At 56.0% G+C, this 24,751-nt stretch overlaps 2 protein-coding genes across 3 annotated transcripts; one reads left to right on the forward strand and one right to left on the reverse strand.

Moving 5' to 3' along the window:
- Positions 1–1,101: 1,101 nt before the first annotated feature.
- PITRM1 (pitrilysin metallopeptidase 1) lies at positions 1,102–21,657 on the reverse strand. Its single transcript, XM_061573605.1, has 27 exons — positions 21,502–21,657; positions 20,804–20,930; positions 20,096–20,202; positions 19,722–19,873; positions 18,285–18,399; positions 17,817–17,913; positions 17,126–17,286; positions 16,487–16,613; positions 15,879–15,967; positions 15,618–15,746; positions 15,389–15,502; positions 14,504–14,600; positions 13,500–13,634; positions 12,858–12,996; positions 12,154–12,270; positions 11,618–11,750; positions 10,810–10,930; positions 8,603–8,679; positions 7,780–7,945; positions 7,486–7,586; positions 6,986–7,106; positions 6,711–6,770; positions 5,713–5,825; positions 5,464–5,586; positions 4,617–4,762; positions 3,267–3,369; positions 1,102–2,154 (listed from the first exon to the last, which is right to left on the reverse strand). The coding sequence occupies exons 1-27, from the start codon at positions 21,543–21,545 to the stop codon at positions 2,061–2,063; spliced, it is 3,108 nt and encodes a 1,035-aa protein (XP_061429589.1). The 5' UTR covers positions 21,546–21,657; the 3' UTR covers positions 1,102–2,060.
- An 86-nt stretch (positions 21,658–21,743) lies between these two features.
- On the forward strand, positions 21,744–24,666 carry ASB8 (ankyrin repeat and SOCS box containing 8). 2 transcript variants are annotated; one of them, XM_061573693.1, is made up of 4 exons: positions 21,744–22,248; positions 22,405–22,509; positions 23,312–23,862; positions 24,495–24,666. In XM_061573693.1, exons 1-4 carry the CDS (start codon positions 22,102–22,104, stop codon positions 24,664–24,666), a joined length of 975 nt encoding a protein of 324 aa, XP_061429677.1. In that variant the 5' UTR covers positions 21,744–22,101. The 2 variants fall into 2 exon arrangements, with proteins under 2 accessions (XP_061429677.1, XP_061429670.1); XM_061573686.1 differs by lacking the exon at positions 24,495–24,666 and having other exon boundaries at positions 22,405–23,822.
- Positions 24,667–24,751: the final 85 nt, after the last annotated feature.

The following is a 24,751-nucleotide window of genomic DNA, read 5'->3' on the forward strand; positions in this document are numbered from 1 at the left end:
ACGGCAATTTCATCGTGAGCAGTAGTTAGGGTGCACACAGGATTCTTCCGGTGAACCGCGAATGGTCGATCCACAGGGGTGCGATCGGTGAACTGTACCTCGATAAATATGGCACAAAACCATGACAGCTAAACCCACGAGAGGGAAGGGGGGTTTGCTCTATTTTGTTTATTGTGATCCTCCACCACCCAACATAGCCAGACATTACATTTCCATGTGTACAAGCAATTATTACACTGTGTAACAATTATTTTTTGTTCCTGGATAGTGTTATTTCCCAATTGCTTATGCCTCAAAGTACAGAAAATGGATATTATTCCCCACAAACTTTGCTTTTGTGACCAGGACAGTGATATTTTGAAATGTACCTATTTTCAATGAGAAAACGGGAGAATGTCTTTTAGTTAACATTAAGTCAGAAAAAACAATATATTAATCATAATTAACATATATTTATACTAAAGTAATACAAAAATTACTACAAAATATTTAGACACCAATGCGCACTACCACAGGCAGGACTGGCCACAGCGGACCGAGTTCTCCGTGTGGAGGAACGTCAAGTGGACGCCACTGGTGGACCCCCAGAAGGTGCTGATGCCACCACTGCACATCGAATTGGGCCTTATGAAACAATTTGTCAGCGCTGTAGATAAGGAGTTGGCAGCCTTCAAGCACCTTCAAGACATCTTCCCTAAGCTGTCTAATGCCAAGGTAAAATCCGGTGTCTTCGTCAGACCACAGATAAAGAAGATTCTGAAGTGCAATGAATTCCCCACGAAGCTCACCAGTAAGGAGAAAGTGGCTTGGAACAGCTTTGTCGCAGTGGTCGGTGGCTTCCTGGACAATCACAAGGTCGAAAACAATGGGCTGAAGGATGTCCCTCAAATTCCATATCATTGATGCTTATTTTGATAAATTCAAGAACATGTGAACATGGGAGCGTACTCGGAGGAGCAAGGCGAGCGCTTCCACCAGGATAAACTGGACTTTGAACGCCGCTACCAAGGACAGTATAACGAGAACATGATGGGAGACTACATTTGGGGGCTGATTCGTGAAAGTGATTTACAGTATAATCGTAAATCTCGAACTACTCACTTCTAAATCTTTTGTAGTCATTTTTGTATTACTTTATAAATATTATTATAAATACATGTACATTTTTATTCATGTTGTTTTTTCTGATTTTATGTGAATCAAAAGATACAAATTCGCCAGTTTTTTCATTGACAATAGGTAAATTTCAAAATATCACTGTCCTGGTCACAAAAGCACAGATTGTGGGAAATAATAGCCATTTTGTATACTTTTTAGGCATAAGCAATTACAAAATAACACTTAACACCCAGGAACAAAAATTGTGATAGTGTTATTCTTTCAGCTCACCAGTAAGTGGAAGAACAATTGTCATAACCGACCGGTTGGGACAATTTGATGTTTGGCTTAGGGTGTTAAAAGGTTACATGACAAAAATTTGGCGGAACCTAAAAATCAATTATGAATCATACCGGCTTGCAAAACATACCAAAGTGTACCTCAAAAATATTCTGTCTCTAAACCTTCAAAAGTTGTAAAAAATGTTGACTTAAAGCTTTCGTGACTGCAGAAATTCATATTCTTTGGGTCTTTCGGTAAAGTCACGTAGATAAGTTCAAATAACCTATCTACTAAAACATGTCACGAGACTATTTACTAATTATTACGCGTTAACTTATCATCAATCATTAAAACATACATCAGGAATCACTCCAAAAATCTGCGCGATTTTGTATGAAATTTTGTCGAAACCCAAAAAGTCGCAAATTTAGCAACATTGCTAAGTTGCAAATAATAATAACACTGTGTGTGGACCGCAAGGCATCATGAGTGCAGTGTGCCTGGAGTGCGAGCCTCGTTGCTTCAGGCATCAGTCTGGTGTGTGAGCAGTCCTCAGTGTGCTTCTGCAGGCCTTGATACGATGATACAGCCTTTGTTAGATATTACAGGCTTGCGTGTGGTGTCTGTGCAACCCGAGGTGTGGTGCGGCAGGCCCCATTGTGTCTGCGTGCTTGGCTCCATTAGCAGCTGGTCCAGGAGGGGTCACGGCTGACGTCCTGGTTCTGGGGGCCCAGTAACACGACGGCACGAGGGCCACTCACAGGGTCCAGGAACCTGCACACACAAATGCACGCAGAGGTGTTCGCCAAGTACGAAGTCAGGGGCCGTATGAGTCTCCAACCTTGCACTCAGGGGGCTATCAGAGGTGGGGCAAGGAGGCTTCTTCTGTGTTTGGGGAATAGTCTCCGTACATAATTGTGTCCATGTCCATATTTCTATGTCTCTCTCTCTCTGTGTCTCTCTCTACATCTGTGTCTCTGTATCTATGTCACTCTCCATATTTCTGTCTCGTGCCTGTCTCTGCGGCCCCATTCTTCCGATCTACACACGGCCTCATTTAATTCTGAGATGGTTTTGTGCCCAAGGGCTGCACAGAACATCTTGGGAGTTGCAAATACACAACCCTGGTTCATGAGCATGGGAACTGTACTCACACACACACCCCCTCACCCTGCTGGCAAAGTGGGCGCTGACAAATCAACTCACCGCTAGTGACAAGTCAACAGTCATTTTGCGGGAAGTGATGCATTTGGTGGTGATGAACAAATGCCGATGAAAGGGAAGTGATGAACAATATTACGTCCACTTGTACCAGGCTGCTGCATAGGGTTTGCTCGCTTTTGAGGAGAGAGAGCGACTCAGAGGCACGAGAAACGAGACGAGCAGGAAGGCAGCAGCAGCAGCAATGTGATAAGCTGGTGCCAACGCTTGTGCAAGCTTTGCGGTCTTCGGTATATTAAGTTGTTATTGGCCAATTAATGAGTGTTTCCAAGTGGGAGGAAACCGGAGCACCCGGACAAAACACCTGCGTGCAAGAGGAAACACACAATCCCACGGGTCGGTGACCAAAATAAAAAGAAGAGGCATTTTTTTCGAATTTGGTACAAAATTCAACTTTTCAAGAGCCGCAATGCAAGTGAATATATAAATAAATTACGTCACGAAGCAGTCCTTAAAAAGCCGCATGCGGCTCCGTAGCCCATACAGACGGAACAGGTGGAGTCCACATTTGTGCTGTACTGCCTTCTCCTGGCGAGCCAGGGTATGGCACGTTGACGCCCATGGGAAGGGCGTTTCGCAACATTTGTACGATCCATCAACCCTCGCTGCATCTACAGTACTGGCCACGTGCATAGTCACCACCGCCTGGCTAAAAGGATTGTGACCTGTTGGCAATGTCCGTGAGGCTCGCGTGCGTGACGGCAAACAGCCGCTCGCGATGCTGTTGCCGCATGCTGTCCGAGACTCCGTGCAGAAACAGGGACATCCCTGCACAAAGAGAGGCAGGGGATCAAGGGGGATTAACAGAAAGTAGCCATCATGCATTCTATAGTTTTGCGTTGAACTAAGACTCGTATTTAACAGAGAGGATCTTTGCCGCCTATAGACATCTGGAGTTTACTTGTATGAAACCAATGCTGTTGAAAATATTCACTCCTAGAAAGCCGTGCGGCCAATGGCATGTGTGAATAAATAATTTATATTTTTATGTGATGGGATGGATTTTGGAGGGGGGCAAATCGCCTGCTGACGCATTGTTACAGTTGAACGTGATCATTGTGGAGAGGGGCGCGTCTGGCAGGCGGCGGCGGCAGCAGCACGGCGCGTCGTGCGTGACACGCGTGGGCCAGCACTCGCCAGTGGCTTCCGCTGCTCTACCTGAGCTTGACAAAACACATCCGTCAGCCACCACTCAAAAGCGTCGGGCATTGATCCAAAGGCAAGGAAGGCAGTCACAGAGTTCACACTCTGTGTGAAACGGGCATCTAAGGGGGAGCTCGTGATGCCGACAGTGGTGAATGACTATCTCACCGTGTACAATTGTCCAATCATTTAAATATTCCACAGCGAGACGTGGAGTGAGTCTGTTGTCCAAACACTCTGTAATGTGATAATTATTTCCATAGACTCAAAGTAACAATAATAAACATGTGAACATTAATGAAATTACCATAATAAATTGCAAAGGTGATGATCAAAGATTGACTATTCCAGGAGACATTGCAAATGCAAAGTATTCACTTTATTTTTATATCTACGCGACTTTACCGAAAGAACCAAAGAATATAAATCAGACAGCGGCAAAGGTAAAAGTGCAGTCCTGCAATTTCCTATTCACGCCACTGTTGGCAAAAGGGGCCTCCATTAGAGGGCGCTCTAGAGAGGCCGTATTCAAGGTATTTGGCCTACTCTTCCACACTGGCAGGAAGTCTTGAAATATGTATGAGTCCCCACACTTTACCCCACCACACGCGACCTGCTGGTCGACAGCAGTGAACCAATTTAAACTGCTTGGTGCATTCGGACTCGGAAAGAGGCAGGAGGGATTAAAAAAACTTGCCCCATTATTTCAACTCCTGCGCTGGGAGATGAAATCAAACTGACGACCTCTGGACTCTAGGTCTGTAAACTCACCATTACAACATTGTGGCAGCATCTGGGGGGGTAAATAATTGCATGATGGGCATCTCGGTGGGTGGGGGAAGGAGGGGCGAAGGTCCCTCCTCTCGTCTCACCTTTATCCCCAGGTGCCACAGGCGCGTCGACTGCGGAAAACACGGACAGCTTGGCCTCCTCAACGTCCCGCTCCGAGAACGACCCCTTGCACGCCCACTCGCTCGCTCGGCGGAAAGCCGCTAAGGTGTCCAGGGAGCCGGGGTCCCTGCCCACGGACAGAGACAACGCGGGCGGACGCGCAGCATACAGCCCAAACGAGCCACAGCGGCACAAGGGAAACCAACGTTAATTCTGTTCACGAAATTAGTGACGAATATATTCATCAACTAATTGTGTTTTTTCGTCAAATTATTCAGCGGACAAAAATCAAGCGTGACGATGACGACGGTTATGACCCCTTCAAAGGGCACAGTGCAACTGTGACCAGGGGAAATTAATGAGCCCGAAAGAGGACGCGGACTGAACATCCAGCGACGCTATTATGGACTGCGGTGCACTGTGGAACGCCAAACACGGCCATGCAGGGATATATCGGGATTTACTGGGTTCACAGATTCGCTGACCTGATGAGAACCAAGAGTGTTGTGACTAAATCTTTGACTGCTTTAGTCCCCTAGTCTAAGGGAGAGCGACAGAATGAAATCCACAGGCGAAGCGCCGACTAAAACCACCCCACAGGCCGACTGGAAAAAGACTAAGACCAAAGTAAAAACTATTCCTTCTGAGACGAGCATTGTTTACTGCTCTGAGCCAGTGGAATTATTCCACATTCCTATGACGGGGCAAGTATATCATAGGACAACCACTGTTGACTACCCCTCCAAGTGGCACTAATAAAAGATACGCAGCAGCCCGCCCAGTGGCCGTGGGGCCTTGTACGTGTGAGCATGCGTGCGTGCTACCGACCTGTAGGAGTAGAAGGCCAGCGTGTCGTGGGCAATCGTGGCCCCCCCTCCGTAGGCCCCTCCCTTCTCTCGGATTTCGCGGTGCAAGAACTTGGCAGACATCAGCCGTGCTAGAACACGCAGACTGCGCAGACGCAAAAGTTGTGACGACCGATCAGACTGCCGCGCTGCTGGGCCCACGGGAGCGCCAAAGAAAGCGACGTCGACTCAGAGAGGTGAATGGCCGTGGGTGCGGTGATCGTGCGGTCACCTGGCGAAGTCGCGGTGAGTGAACGGCACGGCACGCACGCACTGCGTCACAAAGTTGACGGGGAATGGCATCTGGAAGTGAGTCTTCATCTCACGGGGCCTGAACGCAGGGTCCTGTGTGCGCACACACGTGAACACGGCGCACGGTAACGTGACCACAGTTGCTCTTGTGAGCTCTTATGCTAGGCTTTCACGTGAAGTCCACTTCACGTGAAGTGTCAAAGGCTTGCTGGCAGGAAGTCACGGGACAGACTGGCCAAGATGACTGGCAGATGCACCACCTGGGCCGCCCATTTTGTCAACTTTGCATTTTAGACGCCCGGCGCCCCGTGCATTGCAAGCGTTGCTCCTCCACCCAAAGATCCCCCGCTTAGTCTTTACAGACCGTTGGGGCAAGTGCTGTAAGCCAGCATCTCGGAAGGTCGGCACGGCACATGAGCGAGTGGGTTGCCAGCACCACACCCAGGTACTCATTTGAAGGCCGATTCGACCTTGGGGAGGCCCAGGACCAGTTCAAATATTGGCCACTGTTTACTGGTCACCGAGTTAGCAGTATAGTTTGTGATCCACGACACTACCGCTCCCCTCGTGAGCTCTTGTGCCAGGTTAGGTGCACCATTAGGCCACGTGAAGTATCCTAGTCTCGCTGGTGGGGTGTCAAGAGACAGACCCAGGGGATATGGGCTGAATGAGGTGACTGGCAGATGTACCACTGCGCCACAATTTTCAATAATGGGATGATGTAGATAGTGAGAGTGGGGCCACCATCACCTCTCTGCGAGGTGGTTCAGCTCCGTCAGCCCGTGTCTCCCCGGCATCAAGAGGAGGGGATGACGCTATCAATCTAAGCAGAAACTGATGTAAAAATTCTCGCTTGCAACTTTCCACTGAGCCGAGACCAAGCTATGGTGGGTTTGAATTGGTCCTAGGTGGATGCCCACCGCCGTAGTGGAAGAGAGGTAGACGCCTCTCACAGGTGCCCAGGGTGCGGTTACGTACGGTGAGGATTGTGCGATGGGCCGTGCGGCCAGACGCCTCCGTCTCGTACGGCAGGGGTAGCTGCAGGCGCCGTGGCACCAGACACACCGAGACGGGCATGACACACACAGGTACAGACAACGACAGGCACAACGCACGGCTCGGTGAGTGCGGTCACTGCTGGCTGTGCACGCATGCCCTGTGCGGTGTGCGATGAGTGTATGTGTGTTGTGTGTATGTGGTGTGTACTGTGTACGTGGTGTGTACTGTGCGGTGGTGTACAGTGTTCCACACACCGTGATGACGTCTGGCTGCGCGGGCCCAAAGCCCACCCCCGGCTCCGCCATAGAACGCACGAACCCACACACGGCACTCACAGCGCTGTCCACGCCAGCCGGGGTGGCATTCACCGCACACCTGCATCACCGCAAGCCCGCATCACCCACCAACAGAGACAATCGCAGCAGCAGCAGCAGCAGCAGCATCCTCACCATGAGTGGCCTCTACCTCACCCTGTCACATGATCACCGCGGGGTGAATTTGGGCGAGTGGCGGTGGTGGCTGGCGAATGCGATTATTCCTCTTGTTGCGTAAGGGAGTGGAGTTGACTAGCAGTGTTTCTATGGCCATGTGAAGGCTGGCCAGTGAGCCGATGGACAGCTTCAGGACTTGTCTCATGGTGAGTATCTGACATGCTGTTATTTGATGATGGCGTGGTGACCATGGAGTGGCGATGACATCATGATGATGGCGTGGTGATGATACCGTGGTGACGGTGCAGCCTCGGGATGCACACCTGAGCCCCCCTGAGTGCAGCAGGTGGTTAGCGATGCGCTGCAGGTCGTCCAGGATCGGGGTCAGATCCTGCTGCTCTGCCACCCGCTTCATCAGCGACACCTGCATGCGTGCGTTGGTGGGAGGTCATCGTGAGAGACTCTTTGCTCGCAGTTCCCCGCTCCGCGCCGTGCCGCGGTGACGCACCACGCCCAGGCAAACCGCACGGCACCGCGCCGCTCCGGCTCTACGTCCGACCTCACCCGCGCCCCACCGCCACGCGCCGCCACACGCCGCACGCGCCGCACGCGCGGACCTGCGCCAGGCCGTGCAGGCTCTCGCCGAGTCGGCCGGCGGGCGACAGGGAGCCGGCGGCGCTGGTCATGGCGTAGCGGTGCCCGTTGCTGGCGACGCCGTTCGACAGCTCCTGCGTCAGCATGAGCGCCAGTGTGCGCAGGCGCTCGGCGTCCACGAAGCGCAGCCTGCAGCGCACAGACACACACGCGTACACGCACGCGGTTACAGACACGCGTACGCAAGAACACACGTATACACTAGCCCAGTTACACACAGAAAACAAAGACACGCTGTTACACACACGCACACACGTATAAAGGAAGCACACACGCAGTTACACACACACACAAGACAAAGATACAAGCAGTTACACATACATGGACAAAGATCCCCCATATAGCCTTTTACAGACCGTTAGGGCAAGTTCTGTTAGCGAGCACCTACGAAGGCTGGCATGGTACATGAGGGATAGGTGGCAAGCACCACGCCCGACCGCCTTCGTCTTCCCAGTCGCAATGTTTTTTCTACACCGCGCCAGGTACTCATTTGAGGCTGGGTCGACCTAGGGAAGTCCCAGGACCAGTTCAGATAATCGTCACTGGTGTTGGCCGGAAGCGGGGATCGAACTCAGGTCGCCGGGTTCGTAGCGCAGTGCACCAACTGCTGCCCCACCGCTCCCCACGCACGTACGCACACACACGCACATGCACACAGGCAAGCACCACACGTGTCACCACGGGGTGTGCATGATAATTTGAGGAACCGTGTCAGGGCAGCAGGGGAGTTGTGCCAAGTGACAACATCGCAATTGCGGCATCAGCGGCAGCACGAGTCTCGGGCACCCGGTAAAGATGTCGGTCCAGATTTGCATCATCTCGGCAACGTTCCTGTCCAGGCACACCGAGTGCAGCACCACAGCCTGCAGAGAGACACACACACAGCGCGTCACACCAACACACACACACACAGTGCGTCACACCAACACACACACACAGCACGTCACACCAACACACACACACAGCACGTCACACCAACACACACACAGCGCGTCACACCAACACACACACACACACAGTGCGTCACACCAACACACACACACACAGCATGTCACACCAACACACACACACACAGTGCAGCACCACAGCCTACAGAGAGACACACACACAGCGCGTCACACCAACACACACGCACACAGTGCGTCACACCAACACACACACACAGCACGTCACACCAACACACACACACAGCGCGTCACACCAACACACACACAGTGTGTCACACCAACACACACAGCGCGTCACACCAACACACACAGTGTGTCACACCAACACACACACACAGCACGTTACACCAACACACACACACAGCGCGTCACACCAACACACACACAGCGTCACTCCAACACATACACACAGCACGTCACACCAACACACACACACAGCGCGTCACACCAACACACACAGCGTGTCACACCAACACACACACACAGCGCGTCACACCAACATACACACACAGTGCGTCACACCAACACACACAGCGCGTCACACCAATACACACACACAGCGCGTCACACCAACACACACACACAGCGCGTCACACCAACACACACAAAGCGCGTCACACCAACACACACAAAGCGCGTCACACCAACACACACACACAGCGCGTCACACCAACACGCACACACAGCGCGTCACACCAACATACACACAGCGCGTCACACCAACACACACACACAGCGCGTCACACCAACACACACACACAGCGCGTCACACCAACACACACAGCGCGTCACACCAACACACACAGCGCGTCACACCAACACACACAGCGCGTCACACCAACACACAGCGCGTCACACCAACACACACAGCGCGTCACACCAACACACACAGCGCGTCACACCAACACACACACACAGCGCGTCACACCAACACACACACACAGCACGTCACACCAACACACACACACAGCGTGTCACACCAACACACACAGCGCGTCACACCAACACACACAGCGCGTCACACCAACACACACAGCGCGTCACACCAACATACACAGCGCGTCACACCAACACACACACACAGCGTGTCACACCAACACACACACACAGCGTGTCACACCAACACACACAGCGCGTCACACCAACACACACAGCGCGTCACACCAACACACACAGCGCGTCACACCAACATACACAGCACGTCACACCAACACACACACACCAAGTCACACCAAGGCTCATTTCTTAAGAACTGCCTTTTATGTTTAGTTTGTGTCCTTCCCCTTGCTGTGTGGTGGTGGTGGTGGTGCTGCATGGTGGTGGTGGTGGTGCTCCGTGGTGGTGGTGGTGGTGGTGCTGCGTGGTGGTGGTGGTGGTGGTGCTGCGTGGTGGTGGTGGTGGTGGTGGTGCTGCGTGGTGGTGGTGGTGCTGCGTGGTGGTGGTGCTGCGTGGTGGTGGTGGTGCTGCGTGGTGGTGGTGCTGTGTGGTGGTGGTGGTGCTGCGTGGTGGTGGTGGTGCTGCGTGGTGGTGGTGGTGCTGTGTGTTGCTGCGTGGTGGTGGTGGTGGTGGTGCTGTGTGTTGCTGCGTGGTGGTGGTGGTGGTGGTGCTGCTGGTGGTGGTGGTGGTTGCTGTGTGTTGCTGCGTGGTGGTGGTGGTGCTGCTGGTGGTGGTGGTGCTGTGTGTTGCTGCGTGGTGGTGGTGGTGCTGCTGGTGGTGGTGGTTGCTGTGTGTTGCTGCGTGGTGGTGGTGGTGCTGCTGGTGGTGGTGGTTGCTGTGTGTTGCTGCGTGGTGGTGGTGGTGCTGTGTGTTGCTGCGTGGTGGTGGTGGTGCTGTGTGTTGCTGCGTGGTGGTGGTGGTGCTGCTGGTGGTGGTGGTTGCTGTGTGTTGCTGCGTGGTGGTGCTGCTGGTGGTGGTGGTTGCTGTGTGTTGCTGCGTGGTGGTGGTGGTGGTGGTGCTGTGTGTTGCTGCGTGGTGGTGGTGGTGCTGCTGGTGGTGGTGGTTGCTGTGTGTTGCTGCGTGTGGCTCCATGTGGTAGTGCGTGGTCACCTGCTGGTAGTAATCCAGCTGCGAGTGGTCCGGGAGAATGCTGGTGCTGGCATCGAGGCCACCGGTGCGGAGATCGATCCACTGGGATAGCTGCCGGTAATCCATGTCACCGCAACCCACTCTGCAACACAAAGACAAAGATCCCCCGTATAGCCTTACAAGACTGTAGGGGCAAGTGCTGTTAGCGTGCACCTATGAAGGCCGGAACGGTACACGAGGGGGTGGGTGGCCAGCACCACGCCCGACCGCCTTTGTCTCCCCAGTGGCGATGTTTACACACCGTACCAGGTACTCATTTCAGGCTGAGTCGACCTAGGGGAGGCCCAGGACCGGTTCAGATAATCGTCACTGGTGTTGGCCGTGAGCGGGAATCGAACTCGGGTCGCCAGGTTCAAAGCGCAGCGCGCTAACCGCTACACTACCGCACGCACACACGCACGTTCCATCCAAGCGTAAGTGTTACCGCAATCCGAACTCTTGCTCAAATCTGCCCGTGGCACGCTCGAGATGAGCGATGGCGATACGCAGCCCGCTCACAGTGCCAGGGCACGGTACCAGGGACCACCCTAGGTCGATTCGGCCTCAAATGAGTACCTACTGTGGTTAGCGAACATTGTTACTCTGAGAGAGACGACCGCCGGGTGCGGTGCTGGCCACCCCATCCGCAAGTGCGCCGTACTGGCCTTTACAGGTGTTGCTCACTAACCATACCGCCCCCAACAGCCTACCTGAGGCTACACGGGGGGGTCTTTGTATATGCATACATGTTGCGTATGTGCGTGTTGCGTATGTGCGTGTGCGTGCGTACTTGGCGAGCACGTGGCAGAAGAGGGGCACGAGCGGCTGCAGGTCGCACGGCACGGCCGCGAGCGAAAGCAGCGCGCGGAAACTCACGACCCCGTTCGTGGGCTGCTCGCTCACCTGCACTGGCACGTCGCGCTCTACACACGTATGCACCCACACACGCACGCACATACCCACGCACGCACCCACCCACGCACGCACCCACACGCACACACACACGCACGCACACACACATGCACGCACACACCCACGCACGCACACACCCACACACGCAAGCGGCAGACGTGCAGACACACGCACGGGCCGCAATCCACAGACACGCGCACGGAAATGCCATATCAGCCCTAAAGCCACCACAGATGCCGGGGTTGCCGAGTAAGCGCATAGGTGTGGTGCGAGTGAATCCGTGGATGCGCGAGTGAGGGCGTTGAGCGTACGGTAAGTGGAAGCGTGAGGTGAGTGTGGGAAAACTGAATGAATTGGTCCGTGAGCGAGTGAACGATTGAGCGCGTGCCGAGAGAGCGAGTGGGATGCACGTACCGGCCCAGGTGAGCCGTGTGTGCGTGCGTGGGATCTGCGGGTCGATGTCCGACACTCGGAGCGTGGGCAAGAACGAGACGTCCTCCTGGCAGTCCTGCAGCGCCAGCAACTCCAGGCCTGCGAGCGGCACAACCTCGCGTCACAACAACCGCAACAACCATGTGTGCATGTAGGCTGAACTTCTTTCGCACTGTACGTAGCCAACGAATTTTGTGCCAGGCTAGGTGCATTTTGAGGCTGTTCCGTGAAGTGTGGAAGGCTCGCTGGCAGGTCACGGGGTTGACTGGTTCAGATGACGCAGATGCAAGCGCCTGTGCTCCCCACACTCCGCTTTGCCGTGTTCAAGGCTGATAATGTAATAAATCGGTCCAACTATCGTGTGACGGACATTACTCTCCGTGGCACGGCGCGACAGAAAGTGCTGCCCGCCCCTGTGTGGACCAGAGGCCACTTGAAGGGATCCTGGAGGTAACTTCACGATAAATAAAGATTCTGATTCTGAGTTCTGCGATTCGTTCAACACGCTGCAACTCACAGTACTTCTCTTCAGGATGATTTCCTCGCACTGCAGCTTCAATAGTGCTGGTTGTTGCTGGCCTCTGGGTCTGCACTGGGCAACGTTGCTAAAACTAAATTAAATTCTTCCAATGGCGCAGTCGGGATACACTTGGGTGGGGTGGGCGAGCGGGGGGCCGGCGCGCTACCCTTGTGGTGCACGCGCTCGCGCTCCTCGGCGGAGAGACCGCCCGCCAGCGCCCGCAGCGTCTCCGCCTCCTTCTCCGCCTGCCGCTCCGCGTAGCCGGGGTCGGGGGTCATCACCAGGGTCAAGCGATGGGGGTTGTCCTGGAGACACGTAAACGCGCGTGGTCACAGGGGCTGTGCTCACTGGTCAATTCAATTCTGTTCTTACGCTCACGACTAACCACCACACTCCTGTATGTCACAACACACTCACCCACCAACTCACTCAATCAACAAACCACTCACTCACTCTTTTATAGCTGCTACCATGGTTACTGTTCTCATGAACTTCACTCAATGATTCCTCCGCCCCTGTTTAGGACTCGCTCAACCAGACTTACCGTTTCATCTCATCCACACTGTGTCCAACTACCACATTTCACAACACTCCCCCGCTCACACACTCACCCGCTCACTCACTCACCCGCCTACCCACCACATTGCAGGTCACCTCAATTCTCTTCTTGCTTCTTCCCTCCCACCGTCTCGTTCCCCAAGCTCGTACAACAATAACCTCGCTCGATGCAAGAACCGCGCGACACTCCTGAAACACTCGAGGCTCCCCGGGCGGTGAGGGTGAGTACGGGTCGCGGGTCGCGGGTCACCTGCAGGTGCCACTTCACCGCGTCCTGCAGGAACGAGGGCTCCGTCGCCAGCAGTGAGCGCAGGCGGCGCACGTGCGCGTCCACGCGCAGCATCTCTACGGGGTCACCGCCATGACCCCAGCTCGACGCCAGCGCCTGGGGGGGCGCACGGCACAACGCACGTGTCACAACGCACGTGTCACAACGCACGTGTCACAACGCACGTGTCACAACGCATGCTGGTGGACTCACAAAACCCGTGAAGAAGAGAGAGACAGGCAGAGCCGCATGCCCGAGGGCTTCATTCCAGCAGCGTCTCTCTGCGTTGGTGGCCCAGAAAATATTTCTGTACCCAGCATACAACATCAGTATACCCCTCTTCTCACTATGGCTGCCGGTTACCTGCTCCAGTCTACCATGGCTCACACAGCATGGGCACCCTCTTAAGGTGCACGTGTGTGTACGTGCGAGTGGTGGCAGTTGTCAGCGCACTGCCATATGAATGTGGCCACCTGCGTTCAATTCCCGCCCACAGACAATCTTCGTGGCATATATCTGAACCGATCCTAGGCCTCCCCGAGGTCGACTCAGCCTTAAATGAGTACCTCGTGCAGTGTGTAAATATCAGCACTGGGGAGACAAAGGCGGCTTGACACTGTCCTGGCCACACCACTGTCTCTTGTGCTATGCCAGCCTTCATAGGTGCTTGCTAACAGCCTGGGTAGGCTACACAGGAGAGCTTTGTCTCTGTGTATGTGCATGTGTACGTGTATGCGTGCTGCATTCGTGATGGCAATGGGAAGAGTTTTCACCGTACGTAATGCCACACTGGTGCCACTAGGCGTGATGCCCCCCTGATACTAACGAGCATGATACCACACTGGCGCCAATGGGGATGATGCCAAACTCGTGCCACTGGGTGCCTTGCCACATTGGTGCCACTGGGTGCGATCCCACACTGGTGCCACTGCGCGTGATGCCACAACGGTGATGCCCTGCGCAAGTGGCCAGTGAGAGGAACCTACGGTCGCCAGCGTCAGCCCAAAGTTGGTTCCCTGGTGCTTGAGACCCAACTCCATCTTGTGCAGAAGAGCCTCGATCCGCTCAGCCTCAAATCCCGTCCTGCAGGGATAGCGAAGGGAGAGCGCCGGGCAACAGCAGCACTATCAGAGTTGTAATAAATGAGAGTGTCACGCAGAACCTGAATTGAGCCAGGTTGTAATAAGAGTTTGGGATAAGAGACAATGGGGAGGGAATTCCCAAGTGGAGCATTGAGAGGGAAGAAGCATAAAGAGAAGTGTTGTCACCTGTGGTGCGGTGAGTGGGTGAGTGTGGTGAGTGGGTGAGTGTGGTGAGTGGGTGAGTGTGGTGAGTGGGTGGGTAAGTGAGTGTGTGAGTAGGTGAGTGGGTGTTGTTGTGACCTTAAATGTGGTGGTGGTGGTGGTGGTTGAATACTGGGTGGAGGAGAAGTGTCACTGCCAGGCCTTTGTTAGATTACAAAGCGTCTTGGTATATGTATTGAAAGTGCTTTACGTGCATGTAAACACAATACGCACACACACACCTTGTGATGAATGTTATTTTGTTAAAACGGTTACTGCATGAACACGCACAAAATGCCCAAACGACGTGAACGCACACATACAACAACACGGACAAGTGCCAGACAACAAAGGCACAAAGACAAACACAACACGGACATGAGCACACAACATAGACAGACAAACGCACGAGCACTAAACACAAACCCGTGCACATGACACGGATATACATAACAAAGACACAACAGGGACACGCGGACACACGACACGGATACACAACATGAACACAACAAGGACACGCGGACACACGACACGGATACACAACATGAACACAACAAGGACACGCGGGCACACGTGTCGCGCTCGTACCGCACGACGCTGGCGATGGTGGCGTGCACGGCGCTCGTCACGCGTTCCACGTCCCCCGGCGCAACGCCCTGCAGCCCCACGCCAAACGCCGCATCGCGCGTACTGCCGTCATACCTGCACCGCACCGCACCACCAGCGCCACAGAGTCACCACGGCGCGGTGTGGCATGGCCTAGTACGGTATGACGTGGCTTGGTGTAACGCAGTGCGTGGTATGACGCGGAGCAGACCCGGTAACTGGGGCGTAGTGGGAGCCCATCCCGGACTCGAGCAGGGCCCGGTAGAAGGGCGCGCTGGGCCCGGACACGAGCAGAGAGGAGACCACATTCAGCACAAATGACTCAAACACCTCCGTGATGCTGCACACAAACAGAAACACATAACAACAGCCGCCATGGTGTGATATGGTGTGATATTGTGTGATGTGGTGTGATGTGGTGTGATATTGTGTGATGTGGTGCGGTGCGTAGCAGTGTCGAGGTGTGACGTACTCTCCCAGGAGAAAGCTCACGCTGACGGTCGTCTGTTTGCTGGGGTCGGGGGCCAGGGGGTCAGCCTCACAGGTCACGTGCACCTCCCTCTGGGATCCAGGGGCAGAGGCCACAGAGCAGCATGGGATACAATTACTGTTCTACAACTACCATCGTCACTACCACCGCCCATTTCGCCTCCATGGCGGTATGAGTTGTATTTAAGGTGACATGAAAACAGGCAGCAGGTGGGCCGCGAGAACGCGAACGTCTCCCATCCACCGAAACCAGCACCAATCCCCAGGATTCCTGTCCTGGGGAACATTCAGCCACCAAATAATCACAGAGACTTGCACACGGCAAACGAGTTTCAACCTTCTTGGTGGAGTTTGTGGGCTCGGTGGGTCGGTGGGATAGGTGGGGTAGGTGGGGTAGGTGGGGTAGGTGGGGTAGGTGGGGTTAGTGGGCTCGGTAGGGATCAGTGGGGTCAGTGGGGTCAGTGGGATCAGTGGGATTGGTGGGATTGATGGGGTCGGTGGGAGCCGTGAGCTCAATGGGGATCAGTGGGGTCGGTGAGGTCGGCGGGCTCGGTGAGGGTCAGTGCAGATCGGTGGGGTGGGCGGTGATACCGGCTGGCTCCAGCGCGGTTGGCTGGGCACGGCCGTGTCGGGCTGGATGCGCTCGAAGTGGCTCAGTGCCTCGGCTTCGATCTGCTGCAGCGTCGGCTCCAGCGGAAGGTCTCCGTACGTCACGAACCTGACACACACAGCGACACGTACACGTACGTGCGTGCGTGTACGTGTCACTAACAGCACCTGCCCCGATCGTATGTTAAGGCTATATGGGAATCTTTGTATTTGTGTGCCGTGCTGGCCTTTATAGGCTCATGCTTACAGCACTTTTGCCCAAAGTATGTTAAATGCTATGAGGGAGATCTTTGTCGTTGTGTGCATACGTATGTCTGTGGTGACGTGCACGCTGGGGTTGTCACGATATCATTTTTCATGATACAGTAAAATGTTTCAGAAATTATACCGACAATCTCTTCCAAGGAAAGGAGACGGAATCAAGAAGCTTGGGCCTTAGCAGGGTCACTCATATCCTGGAGGTCAGGGATGCGAGACTGATATGATTTGGGCTCGAGTTGAGAAGAGACAGAAGATGCAGTGAGAAGGGCTATGGAGGTGCCACTGGTGCAGGTCAGAGTCAGGAGGAAGATCGGTAACACGAGGTGTGCCCGTATGTGCACGCGTGTGCGAGAGCCTCACTGTGCATTGGACGGGTGGTAGTGCGCGGCGTGGAAGGCCCGCAGGCCCTCCCAGGTGAGTTCAGGGATGTGGGCCGGGTGTCCCCCACTCACGACGCCGTACGTGTGCTCCGGCTGCAGCGCATTCTGCGCATGCTGACAGAACAGCTGCTCCCTGTCGGCCTGCATGGAACATGGACATGGAGATAGGTGGGTGGGGGGGGCGGGCGAGCGGGCGACCGGCTCCACGGGGGCTCGACCGGGGACCCGCGGGCTTTGGGCCCCACTAAACCACGAGGTTGGCCCTTGTGGGTGCTCTTGCCTCTCTGCCAGTTTGTGGTTCATGGTTAAAGACTTTATTTCTGAGCTCTCCACCATACCACCCGCCAGCACATAACTAAGGGTGGCGCAAGGGTACCGCTCTCTACTCATAGCAAGAAGCACCTGGGTTCGATTTTGTGGCTCTTCCGTATGGAGTTTGTATGTTCTCCCCCTGTTTTGCATGGGTTTTCTCAATGTTCTCTAATTTTCTCCCAGCTAAAAAACATTGTCACGGGTTTATAACCCGTGACATCCCAATTGGCAGGACTTCCCTGGAAAAGACGATTGGACTTCCTGGGGAAACGAGCGGAATAAAAATGTCTACTCCGACCCCGACGCTATCGGGTCGAGGTCATCGAGGCACGTGCGTGATCGTCGGCACGGGAACTCACGAAGGCCCCCTTCATCTCGTTAAAGACGACGCCACGCAGGGCGAGGGGGGTGCCCGGGTCCTTGGGGTCTTCGTGCTCGAGCCGCCATCCCTCCTGCCTGCGGCGAGCGCCCCCACGACAAACACGCAAACAACACGCAGGTTTGACCGACACGCCAACGACACGCGAGCATCAGATATAGAAAAATTATTTGATTTAAATATTTCACCTGGAACATCCCTTGAGAAGGAACCATCTCAATTGCACGGGTATCCAGGGTGTTGACACACACACACACAGCAAACACACATATTGCCAATGACAGCTGCCATTCGCCACTCAGTGGCATCACCATGACGCTTGTGCCAGGCTAGGTGCACACAGCAAACGCACACACATGTACATCTTACACCTGTGACCCCCACGCCCCAAGGAGGTGCACCAGCATCGTCGCATCTTCCCAATTGGCTCGCAACAAGAGGACCTCACCAGAAGTCGAGCTCCAGGAGGCGCGGGAAGAACACGGCGTCCAGGTAGACGGACAGGAGGTTGCGAAAGTCTTGAGGGTTCTGGGTGGAGAACGGGTACATCGTGTAGTCGCTCGCTGTAGGTGGGGGAGGAGGGAGGAGGGAGGGACACAATAATTACATCGCCTACATTGAATCTTTATCAGAGGAAGCGGTCATTGTATTTATTGATTTAGCGCCATTCTCCGTATTCGTTTCACACGCACTGTGTTAGATGTAAATGAGACCCGGCCAGGGTCGACTATCTCGCAGAAAACCCAACGCTGGGAGTTCAAACCCTGGTTGGAGGGTGAGGGGGGGGAGCCGTTGACTCAGCTCACAATCCTTCCCTACATCATCGATAAAATGAGTACCACTTTGTGGAATAGTTAACAGTTCGCCATATGAATGTGGAATTTCCACCACTGGCTCAGGGCTATGTTCAGGAGATGAACACCACCTCAACCCTCATGTAAGCAGGAAATCGCTTAAATGTCCATCATGTGAATATTTACTGAATCACTCAACTCCGCTGGCGATATTAGGGGACCCTCCCTGAGCATGAGGCTCCTGCTCAGCCGTAGCTCGGTGGGCCCCCGCATCTCGGCACGCCTCGCCGGCTGTCCGGTCTTCGGAGCCAATGGCCCGAAAATGTTTCAGCGGTACCACCTAGGGTGGCAACTGCTACCCTAATTGGCAAAAGAAAAACGTAATCAAGACCACTAACGCTTGTGATGGCCAGTTCACCGTGGTAGCTTACTATGGGAATGTTGTTAAATAGGTGCACGTATATAAATGTGTCGTTAAAACCGCCACCACCCGACACAGCCAACTAGTAAGGGTTGTTACGTAAACAGAACGTGCCATTTCGTCACTAGTACAGCACACCGTTGTGTTGGAGAGCCAAGCCACAACATTTATAATTTGAGTACGACGTTTCGCCAGTAATTACAACTAGCTTCATCAGGCGACAGCCAGATTTGTGAAGTCCACCTGTTTCGTTCCTTATATAGAGGCGTGGATGTGGTGACCACACTTCTGTGCTCTTGTGCAAAGTGGGGGGAAGGGGATTAATGAGTCAGCGTACATTAACCCAAAAAACCTCTATTATGGATATTGGGCGCGAAAGCCTACGTGACACAGAATATAATTTTGAAAGAAACAACTATTTTACATGATTATACACTTTCAGAATATGAGAATACAAACCGCGTGTATCTCTAACACAGAGGGGGTATCTGCTCAAGGTGAGCACCGCTTAAAGCGGACAACAGCCCGGGTGGGCACTGCCCATGGTGGATGCTGGCCATGGTGGGCACTGTCCACCATGGACACTAGCAGCAGTCGTTACCCCAGGTGGTTCCGACCAACCACGTTGGGTCGTATGCCCGTCGTGCGAGCGGGCAGGCGCCGTGCCCACCGGTGAAGGCGTTCATGAAGGTGGCGAGCGAGCGGTTGAGCATCTTGAAAAATGGGTCGCGGCACGGGAAGCGGCGCGAGCCGCAGAGCGCCACGTGCTCCAGAATATGCGGCACGCCGGTGCTGTCCCGCGGGGTGGTGGCCAACTGCACGCTGCAGACACACGCGCATACACACTTCGTCATCATCATCATCACGAGCCACGGCCAATCCACTGCTGGATGAAGGCCTCCCCAAGCCGGTGCTGTCCTGCGGAGTGGAAGCCAGTTGCACGCTGCCAGCCTTCATAAAAGGTGCTCAATAATAGCACTTGCCCCGACAGCATGCGCAGACTACGCGGGGGAGCTCAGTCTTTGTGTTTGTGGGTGCGTGCACCTGAACAGGTTGTTGGGGTCATCACGTGCCAGGTGGAGGTGCTGAGCGCCGGTCCTGTCGTGCCTCAGCGCCACGGCCGTCAGGAACAGGTCGGGCACGGGCACCACCTGCAACAAAGTTCCCCCATGTAGCTCTGGGGCATCGTGTCCGGCCATCTTTGTCTCCCCAGTGCTAACGTTTACACACCGCACAAGGAACTCATTGAGGACTGAGTCGACCTCGGGGAGTCACAGGACCAATACAAATCGTCGTCATCGTCGTCACCGTTGTTAGCCATGGCCGGGAATCAAACCTGGGCCGCTGAGTTCGTAAGTGCTGGGGTCTGGGCGCGCGGGGGTCTGGGCGCGCGGGGGTCTGGGCGCGCGGGGGTCTGGGCGCGCGGGGGTCTGGGCGCGCGGGGGTCTGGGCGCGCGGGGGTCTGGGCGCGCGGGGGTCTGGGCGCGCGGGGGTCTGGGCGCGCGGGGGTCTGGGCGCGCGGGGGTCTGGGCGCGCGGGGTCTGGGCGCGCGGGGGTCTGGGCGCGCGGGGGTCTGGGCGCGCGGGGGTCTGGGCGCGCGGGGGTCTGGGCGCGCGGGGGTCTGGGCGCGCGGGGGTCTGGGCGCGCGGGGGTCTGGGCGCGCGGGGGTCTGGGCGCGCGGGGGTCTGGGCGCGCGGGGGTCTGGGCGCGCGGGGGTCTGGGCGCGCGGGGTGCGACCCGTCGCTCGCTCACCCGCTGCACGCTGTACCCGTGGAGGCGCTGCCCCGCCACCAGCCGCTGCGCCCGCTCGCTGGCGCCGGGCGTCAACTTCACCGCAGCGGCGGAGCCATGCGCGTCGCGCACGCTCCAGCGCCAAGCACTGCACCATCGTGCCACGAGACACAGGGAGACACGGGACACAGGGAGACACAGGGGAGACAGTGAATGCACGCGACACGAGACACGGGGAGACAAGGGTGGGACAAAGGGAGACACGGGGAGACGCAGGGAGACACGGGGAGACACGGTTGGGACACAGGGAGACTGCGGGAGACGGTAGTGAATGCACGCGACACGAGCGCGCCCTCTGCTGATACCCCTGCACCTCACCCGAGCGGCGACACGGTAGCTCCTGCTGCTGCTGCGTTAAGCAGTGGCCCGCAGGCAGTCAACACAACAACTCGCTGTCGTCAATGATAATAACCATGCGGCCCCAACAAGTAAATTGCCAACAGGCGACGTTTCGGACAACGGCCCTTTTACAGAGGACATAAACTGGGGGTGCAGAGACAATATTCAATTTGCTCTTATGAAGGACGATTGCCCGAAACGTCGCCTATTAATCTGAGTTTGGGGCCCCACACACACACGACGCGCGGCGTCACGGCCGTGCGGCGGGGGGGGGGTCCTGTCGACCCGCGGCAGCTCCACCACTCCCTCTCGCCCCGTACCGGCGCCACGCTCCGCTCCGAGCCCGCAGGAGCCTGCAGGACATGGCGGCCTCTCCTCCTCCTCGTCACCCCTCTCCTCCTCCTCCTCGTCACCCCTCTCCTCCTCCTCCACTCCTCGTCACCTCCACGTCGTCTCCTCGCCCGCGTGCGTCTCTCGCCGCACCCCACGTGGCCCTCTCCGTTACCGGGGGTCACGCGCGTGACGTCACCCGCGCGCGACCTCGCGGATGACGTCACGGCCGCCGTCACGTGACCCGGCAGAGGGGATGCCGCTCCGAGGCCCCCGTGGGGTCCGCGCTCACTCGGCGCTGGGACCGCCGGGACAGAGGCCCCCTGCGCGGCGCCCCCTTTCCAGCTGTCAACCCGCGCGGCTCACGACCCCCGTGTTCTTGTGCGGAGTTCTTCAGCTCCAGACGGCGCGCAGCCGTCTCAATGCGGGCACAACAACAAAGTGTCTATTTGTGTCTCCCTTGTGATGGGGGTGACCAGTAAGGTCTCAACTGGTCTGTAATAGGGGAGAGGTCTCTGATAGGGGGTTGACGGGAGAGATAGAGAGACTGGTCCCCTGGATACCGATCCCTCCTGCCGGGTCCGCGCGGAATGTCCGGGACCCCGCCACTGCGCCCTGGAGTTGTGGCTCAGCTGCAGGGCACGGGCCGCCGCTCGCTGCAGGAGCGGCTCCTCCGCGCCCTCACGGGGCGACCCTCATTCCCGCCGGACAGCGTGGCGGGCCTGCTGCGGCAGCAGGCGAGACTCTCCGCACCGCACGTCTCGCTCCGCGCCGCGCGTGACCCTCCACATGCGTGACCTCGCGCCGCGCGTGACCCCGCGCCGCGCGTGACCCCGCGTGTGACCTCGCGTGTGTGACCCCGCGTGTGTGACCCGGCGCCACGTGTGCCTCAGGGCGCGGACGTGAATGTGGGCCTCGGGACGCAGCTGCCCCTGCACTGCGCCTGCATGGTGGGCAACACGGAGGGCCTCCGCCTCCTGCTGCAGAGCGGCGCGATGGTGACCCCGCGAGACCCGCACCCACTACACCACAACACACAGTCACACACTCTCTACACCACACATTATCACTATCACTACACCACACACTATCACTATCACCACACACTACATCACACACTACACCACACACTATCACTATCACCACACACTACATCACACACTATCACTATCACCACACACTACACCACACACTATCACTATCACCACACACTACACCACACACTATCACTATCACCACACACTACATCACACACTATCACTATCACCACACACTACCTACACCACACAATCACTCACTACCCCACACCATCACTACAAACTGTCACACACTCTCTACACCACATCATCACTCACTACACTATCACTACACGCTACCTCTACCTCACACTACCTCACACTGCCTCAACCTCACATTACACACTGTCACTCACTATATACACCACACACTACCTCACACTCTCACTACACACTGCCTCACACTGTCACTACACACTCACTACACACTGTCACACACTGTCACACACTATCTACACCACATCATCACTCACTCTCACTACACACTACCCCACACTGTCACTCACTCTCTACCCCACACCATCACTACACACTGCCTCACACTGTCACTCACTCTCACTACACACTGTCTCACACTGTTACTCACACTCACTACACACTGCCTCACACTGTCACTCACTCTCACTACACACAGCGGTGCCAGGCGCGGAACGTCCTACACCACCGTCCCACACATCACCGAGTGCGGTGCAAGTGCCGTCAACGTTCCATTCCCGCACCGCAGGTGGACGCGGTGGACGGCTACAAGCGGCGAGCGCTGCACTACGCGGCGGAGCGCTCCTTCTCCGACTGCGTCGCGCTGCTGCTGGCGGCGGGCGCCGGGGCCTCGCCGCCCGACGGCAACGGCGACACGCCGCTGCACTGGGCAGCGTTCCGTGGCCGGGCGGGGAGCGCGCGGGCGCTGCTGCGCGGGGGCGCGTGCTGCCGGGTGGCCGACGCGCACGGCGAGACGCCGCTGCACTGGGCGGCCAAGCGCGGCCGGAGGGCGATCGCGGCCGCGCTGCTGCGGCATGGGGCCGACCCACGTGCGCGGAACCGCCTCGGCGAGACGCCCGTCGCACAGCTGCTGGCCCTGATGGCGCACCGCTACCGGAACGATGACGACGACGGTGACGACGGTGACGACGATGACGACGACGACGACAGCGGGGAGGACGAGGGAGACGAGAGGAACGATCAGGAGGGGTGTTTGCGGCTGCTGCTTGCGGCGGCTGGTGGCTGGGTGGACCTGCCCAGGGAGGACCAAGGCAGCCAGATCCTCGGCCGGATTTCCAGGTGAGGCTCCAAGAAACCTCCAGTGGGAGCTATTGGATTTTAATATCGAATCTCGGGGCGCTGGAATCGGGTTGCGGTGTCTTGAATGCAACCTCCATCGCCGTCACAAGTTCACAAGCACAACTTCGGCCCAAGTTGTAATATTGATCTCATATCTGGGGTGAAGCACCCAATTCCTACCTCGCTGCACCTGATATAATTCAGAGTAATTCAGGATGACCGATGATCCACCACTCAATTCACTCGCTCATCGGCAGTCATTCGCTTTCTTATCACTCTCATCACTACTATCATTGTTATTACGGTTCCCGTGAACTTATTGGTTCCTCCACCACAATGGACGTCACAACACCACCCACGCACTCACTCGCACACTGCAGATCACCTCACTTCTCATTCTGCTTCTTTCCTTGCGCTGCTTCACTTTGGAATTCCCTCCCATCATCATCGTCTCTTTTCCCAAGCTTTTAGAATAATAACCTTGCTAATGTCAAGAAACATTTTACACGCTTATCTGCTACAACTATGACAGTGCTGTTTGTTGCTGGACGCTTACCATGTTGTAGGTATACGTAGCCAACCGCTGTGCTCAGCAACTGTGTGATGTTTTCCCTGCCGTCTGTCGTGTGCAGCTGCCCTCGTTTGTGGGTGCGTGTGCAGAGCATGCGTTCGTGCGCACCGTCGCTGGCCAACCAGAGCCGCGCGGCCGTGCGGTGCGCCCTGGGCGTCCGGGATCTGCGCCCGGTAGTGGAGATGCTGCCCCTGCCCCGCGCCCTGCAACAATTCCTGCTTTTGCGGCAGTGACGCCTCGCCGCCCAGTCACCAATCGGAGGCTGCGAGTGCAGACACCGCGAGATTTATTCAGACAATCACACGGCCACAGCGGCCG

The sequence above is a fragment of the Lethenteron reissneri genome, chromosome 7 (genome assembly GCF_015708825.2).
Source record: "Lethenteron reissneri isolate LAM-NWPU_2019-01 chromosome 7, ASM1570882v1, whole genome shotgun sequence".
Lineage (NCBI taxonomy): Eukaryota > Metazoa > Chordata > Hyperoartia > Petromyzontiformes > Petromyzontidae > Lethenteron > Lethenteron reissneri.

Bases quoted from the DNA above. Each gene is read 5' to 3' on its own strand.
- PITRM1 (XM_061573605.1), bottom strand. From the start codon at position 21,545: ATGTCCTGCAGGCTCCTGCGGGCTCGGAGCGGAGCGTGGCGCCG. The intron at 7,587-7,779 runs GTCCGCGCGTGC...GCACGCATGCAG, and splicing joins GCCTGCACGGCCTGGCGCAG to GTGTCGCTGATGAAGCGGGT. The intron at 3,370-4,616 runs GTGAGACGAGAG...CTCTTTGTGCAG, and splicing joins TGTGGCACCTGGGGATAAAG to GGATGTCCCTGTTTCTGCAC.
- ASB8 (XM_061573686.1), top strand. From the start codon at position 22,102: ATGTCCGGGACCCCGCCACTGCGCCCTGGAGTTGTGGCTCAGCTGCAG. The intron at 22,249-22,404 runs GCGAGACTCTCC...CGTGTGCCTCAG, and splicing joins CGGGCCTGCTGCGGCAGCAG to GGCGCGGACGTGAATGTGGG.